The sequence below is a fragment of the Ammospiza nelsoni genome, chromosome 6 (assembly GCF_027579445.1).
Source record: "Ammospiza nelsoni isolate bAmmNel1 chromosome 6, bAmmNel1.pri, whole genome shotgun sequence".
Taxonomy (NCBI): domain Eukaryota; kingdom Metazoa; phylum Chordata; class Aves; order Passeriformes; family Passerellidae; genus Ammospiza; species Ammospiza nelsoni.
In genome coordinates, this window is record NC_080638.1 from 30,258,828 (window position 1) to 30,264,827 (window position 6,000).

The window sequence follows — 6,000 nt, forward strand, 5'->3', positions numbered from 1 at the left end:
CTTTTCCTCCAAAACAAGTTAAGTCAACACTGAATATAACATTTGAAGTAGGCCAGGCCAACCAACCTGAAATTCGCTAAGTTTCAGTTTGTATGCCGAGCTGAACATCACCATGATGAACAGAGATTCACTCACCAAGCACCAGCTAAGGAGGAGAAAGAGGAAACCAAGCTACTTAAAACCAGCATCAATAAGCAAACAGGATCCACAATGATATGGCATCCCTACAACCCCTGAAGCCATGCTAGAATGGTTTCCTCAAGAAATGAGGCGCTTCCACTTCCAAAAACTTCACAGTCTGTTTCCTGCAGGCAAAGGCCAGCCTGTTAACTTTGGGAAAATGCATCAACTTCCTGTACCTGCTAGGCAGTCTGCTACCCCATCACACACAGCTTCAACTTTCCTCTCCTCTATAATACCCAGTGCTCAAGAGGCATTACCAGAAGAGCCAGACTAAGGCTAGATAACAAAAGCTAGAGTTACTCCATAAAAGATGTGCCTCTACTTTTCTGTCTAGAGAGCTCATCAATTTCTCCCCTCTACTCCTTCAGTGAGGTCACAGTATATCCAGTTTATCTTGCAAATTCTACACTTCCAGTTTTTCAAAGGAAACGTTTAAGAACAAGCACCAAAAAAAGGCAAAACACCTCATGTAACTTACAGCAAACCTAACAGGGAATTCAAACTTTTTCCTCACATCCTGTTTTCACAGGATTGCAGAAAAATTTTTAAAAAGCTAAGGTAACTGATTACCTTTCCTTCTTCTTATTTGTAGTAAGTCCTCATCTCAGAATAGGGTATATATTCTGGGAATAGAAGGCATTTTAGCTAGCTTAGTCTGCCATATGAACACACTTGACATCAAGCATCATGCTGTGTGCAGCACCGCCACCCATGGAACCAGCAACTTGTCTGCAGCACAGCCTCAAGGGGAAATTTACTGCAGCCTAAGCTACACCACTTGCAACTGCTGTTTTCTAAGCCAAACTTAGAAGCATTCAACATAAATTTGGGGTCTTCTCTCCACAAAACAAAGCAAGTTAAGGTGAGATTTCCATTTCCAACTGTGCTCAGCATTTTATCACATGTGAGGAGAGACGTGTTTCTCACCAGCATCCCATGTGATGCCACCTTCAAGACTGGAATACAAATCTTAGTCATAGAAATTTCCCACTAGATTACATCTTAAAATCAAAATAATTTCAAATACTAAAGCATTTTACTTGAGCCCAGCACACTAAAACCCTCAGGCCAGAGTTGTTACTAGACACCAATTGGTCACAAAGCTACAGTTGCAACAATATTTCAGAGAACATCCATTTTTACTGCACATTTCTATTCACTTGCATTAGCACCAAAAGAACACATACTCCACAGCAGTCATCACAACAGAAGCTCTTGTACAATATAAAGAGCTACACAGAACCATATAAAAACTGTGTGCTTTTAATTATGTTCTGTTGAAAACTTCAATTATCTAATGACTGAACAAAGCCAACTATTAGACAAGCTCCTACCCAAAATTATTTCTCTGAGTCTTAAAGGGAAGCTAAGTAGTGCTCTCAAATATGGGGGGCAGAGGGAAGGACACTGATTTTCTACCACCTTTCCGACAAGTTACTTTCCAAATTTAGATCTTTCAAGCAAACTTAACAAATGCAAGATATTCATATGGACAAAAGTTAAGATACAGGAAAGCACAGTTAAGGAGAACTATGTCATCTGAAACCTCCTGGCTCTTAAATTAGCTCATTTGTATCACAACACAACTTTTCTAAAACAGTAGGTAAAAAAAGGTTTAAGCACTCCTAGATTCCAATGGTCAAAATAGAAAAGAAACCTCCCACCATCAGTTCCAGCACTAAAATATTTCCATTCAAACTAGAGAAGGTCACTGTATCTCAAATGAATGTTTCCAGCACATATGTGCCAGGAACCAGAGGAAACTTCATTGACTACAGGCTGCACAACATCCTTACGAAGAAACTAACACTACATGAGTCCTACCTAATCTGATTACCTAGCTTTAGCTAGGCCCCACAGATGTAACAAAAATTCCAGGTTATCTTCAAAAAATAAATGCATTACTATGAGTGTTTTTAACAGTGATTTTGAAGCTAAGTCTCCAAAATCAAACCAGATTACAGATCCCTACATAAAGGTGTTATCACATAAACATTAAGAAGTCAGTCATCTAGTAAAAAGAGTTAAAACTATACAAGTATTTTGAACCCAGTATTTTATAGAAACAGTTTTACTGGAAAAGAGGACAAATCAGGAAACAACAGACATAGTTTAGCCCTTAATACTTTTTTATGGACAGAGTCCTTAAGAACTGCCATTATGCAGAAGTTCAGTCACAAGTTATCTAGTTTTTGACCAAAACCTCAAAGAATACTATTGAAACTTGAGTAGCAAGAGACTGCAAGTGTCTTAGAACAATATGGCATATCAGCAACTGCTATCATAAATTGAATTTCAATTATTTAACATCTTAGTTTAAGAAACAGGACATATTTCAACAACTTCAGTGGAAAAAACTTCCACGTGAAGCTACATTTATATGACCTACTTCTATAACTATGTACACAAGTCAGGGAATTAAGTGAACTGTTGACTAAATGAGCTCGACTTTGACAGACAAGTTCTGTAGGTACATGCGAGCCCATCACCCCAAGCAAGGTACAGTCCTGGCTCCTCTTCAGTCACTGGCAAAATTCCACAAGTGCCAGAGCCAAGACTTCACCCCCTCATGCACACGTGGTGGGGCTGAAGCAGCATTCCGACTAGGGGAAGTGCTTTGGCAGCCTCTCTCTTTCCCCTCCCCCCTGCAACACTGATGCATCACATTGGCCTCTGCATTCAGGGTATTTTTTTCAACTCTACCACTAGATTTTACAAAGTGATTGGACAGCTTCCCCATATAGAAAGCACATTTTCTTCTCCCAATTTCAGCTTTGCATTAGAGTAAGCAGGGATCAGCTCTTACAATAGAAAGGCACATCAACAAGCACAGTTGAGTCTGTTACTGAATACAAGTACACAAACAGGATAGACTTAACTAGTCTAGAAAGCAGAATTTTTGTATGTGTACTGCCAAGCCACAAATGCAAGAACACAGATTCAAGGTGCTTCCCTAAAGCAGGCATATCTTACTCTAGACCCCAGATCCTTCATTATTTACATATTTATTTTGCCCCATTTCCAACAAGCACAGTTTAACTGTATACACAAGAAAAAGTATCCAGATTGGCAAAATAGGTACATTTAGGTATACACTGTACAGGGTACAACACTCACTTGCACGTGCTAAAGCTCAGAAGGCAGATGAGGGACCAAGGAAAAAAGGTTGGTAATTGAATTCTAATGTTAGGTTTTTTAAGTAGGTTTGTACAGCACATTAAATCCATCAACCCTAACAGTACAGGCATACACATACAAAGGAACACAGATTTAGGGAATTACTTTCTGACCACAATCATTACCAGATTCCATTCTGAAAACACCAGAGCAACAAAACAAATGCACAGAAAAAAAAAAAAAAAAAAGAAGAGCAATGTTGGATGCACTAAACCAAGTCTTAGAGCAGTAAGTGCACCTAAATTCCCATATCCTAGTGCATGTTATTCCTGCTGGAGGTTAAATAACATTTGGAGAGGAAAGTGATTGGCCTACTGTTAAATGCATTGAAAGGCAACTACCAGCAAAATTCTTAGGAGATACTTTTGTATTTTGTCTTTGTTGCTACAAACAACTTGGAAATAACTACAGTTATTGCTGATCCAATGCATAAAAGCAATGCTATGATCTTGTAATTCTTTACATGGGGAAGTTTTATAGGTAATATAAAACCTATCAGCTGTCTTTCTATATACCTTGATTTTTTAAACACACAGGGTTGTCTGCCAGCAACAAGTCACTTGAAGCTAGTTTAGAAACTCCCTCCTACACACCAGTGAGCCAAGCTCAGAATTCAGATTACAATTACCTAAGACTTTTTAAGCAAGTTCTGCTTATTTATGTATGTCCTACAGCAATGCAACACTTACTGCTTTTTATTCTGAAAAAGAGCTTACGAGATGCTAAAGGGCTAAGATGACCAACACAGTTCTGCCTGTTTAGTTTATGTCTAGACAACACTTAAACTGTAGAGGGTGGAAAGAGGGAAAACGGCCAAATATGATTCAATCTCCTTTAACTTGTGACTAATCTCCCTACTTATTCTCAGGGAAGTTGGCACTTGTTGCATCTTTAACTTGTCCACAGCTATGAAGCAAGAGAATTTCTCTGACCTCAACAAAACCCAAAGCAGCTTGCTGCTGTCTTTTCCCTTTATACAGGAAAACTTGTTTAAGCAACACTGAAGTTTACCCCATTCTATGGGTAACTGAAGCCTACCTACTGCTTTAAGAGCAGCAGGAGACTCAAATGCTGGCCCAGATTTCACATTTGTCAATTTATTAAAAAAAATTGTAAAGCTATATTTGAAACCAACAGGCGTCTCCTCTTCCCATATTGTGCAGAACTTTCAATAGATACAGATGCATAGTTCTCATACAAAGTATCTGCTTAGTTAAAAGTTTTATCTAGCTGTTCTCATGCAACTTCAATTTTAAATGCAATTTGTCTCAGCCTTTAGTTTCCCTGCCAGCAGCCCAGAAGTTTTCAAACAAAAAGCGTTAGAGCTGCTTTTTCAAGACACTGTAATATGAATTAAAAACCATAAAGTTGTAACCTCCTTTTCCACACTAGCTATTTCTTAGTATGAAGTGTCTCATACTGCAACCTTACAAATTGCTTCTATACAAAGCAAATGCCTGACCTCAGAGCTCTCAATTTCTGCAACTTCACTTGCATATGATTTTATCTCCAACATTTCATTCACTAACTACTTTTTCACAAGGCAGCATCTACTTTAGGTTGTCACAGCATCTGGCAATCTTGCAAATGATGTTCTACCTCATATGCACAAAACTGATCAACACACGCATATGATCATACTGTTCTATTGAAAAACCCAAAGTAAACTATTAGCATTTCATGAGTTAAACACAGCTTACACAGGGAAAAAACTACTGGCCAACAGGAAACCGCCCCCTTTTCTTGTATCTGATCACACCTCTCCTCTATGTGCTCCCAAGTCCAAATGTCAGGAAAGTTTCTAGGTTTAAAGGTTAGTATTTTAACAGCTTTGACTGAACTGTCAGTTACAAAGATAAATAGGACAGGAATTCTCACAAACCAAGCACAGTGAAATCTGGACACAAACAAAAAAGCCAGACGAACTTCTTGTCGATAGCACACAATCCAGAGACACTGCCAGCCAACACACCGCATTACAGCCAAATAAAACTTTTATGTTATGGAACCACATGCCCCCACCAGACTCAAAAGTCAGAAACTGACACTGCTGCCAGCCAGAAACACTGGCTAAATCTGACAGTTCCTGCAGAAGCTGCTTTTTACTGACCTACCAGGAGATCGGCAGCGGAAGCTGCCAGAGGTATTTCCAATTTTGAACGAAAGTAAACAGAAGGACGAAGGCAAAGTGCCAGCGCCTATAGCCCCGCCGCGCCCACCCCCAGATTCCCAGGAAGGGGCCGACGCTCCCGACCCGCCGCAGCCCCGATGGCGGGGCCGGGCCCGCTCCCAGCGCAGGGGCCCGGGGCCGCTCCCGGGGCCGCGCCGCGGGCAGGGGGCGCGCGCGCGGCGGCCCCTCCCGGCCCTCCCCCCCACTCCGGGCCCCGCCAGGGCCGGCCGAGCCCCGGCACAGGCCGGGGCTGCGCTCACCATGTACAGGGTGAAGGGGAAGCCGAGCAGGAAGAGCCACAGGTAGAGGTGCAGCGCGTTGACCCCCGCGCCCTGGTGCGGGTCCTGGTACCAGCCGCCGCTCAGCGCCGCCCACACGCCCTGGCGCAGGATCTGCAGCACCTGGGAGCCCATGGCGGCCCCGCTCCGCCGCGCCGGCCCCGCTCTATCCGCCCTGCGAGCCCGGGCAGA

The 6,000-nt window shown here is 42.0% G+C and overlaps 1 protein-coding gene across 2 annotated transcripts in view; it reads right to left on the reverse strand.

Annotated features, from left to right (window-relative positions):
- PCNX1 (pecanex 1) overlaps positions 1-6,000 on the reverse strand; it is an 88,848-nt gene extending 82,848 nt beyond the window's left edge. For both annotated transcript variants that reach the window (XM_059473437.1, XM_059473435.1), the window contains exon 1: positions 5,791-6,000. In XM_059473437.1, coding sequence (XP_059329420.1) covers positions 5,791-5,943 — 153 coding nt within the window. In that variant the 5' untranslated portion in view covers positions 5,944-6,000. The remainder of the gene's footprint in view (positions 1-5,790) is intronic.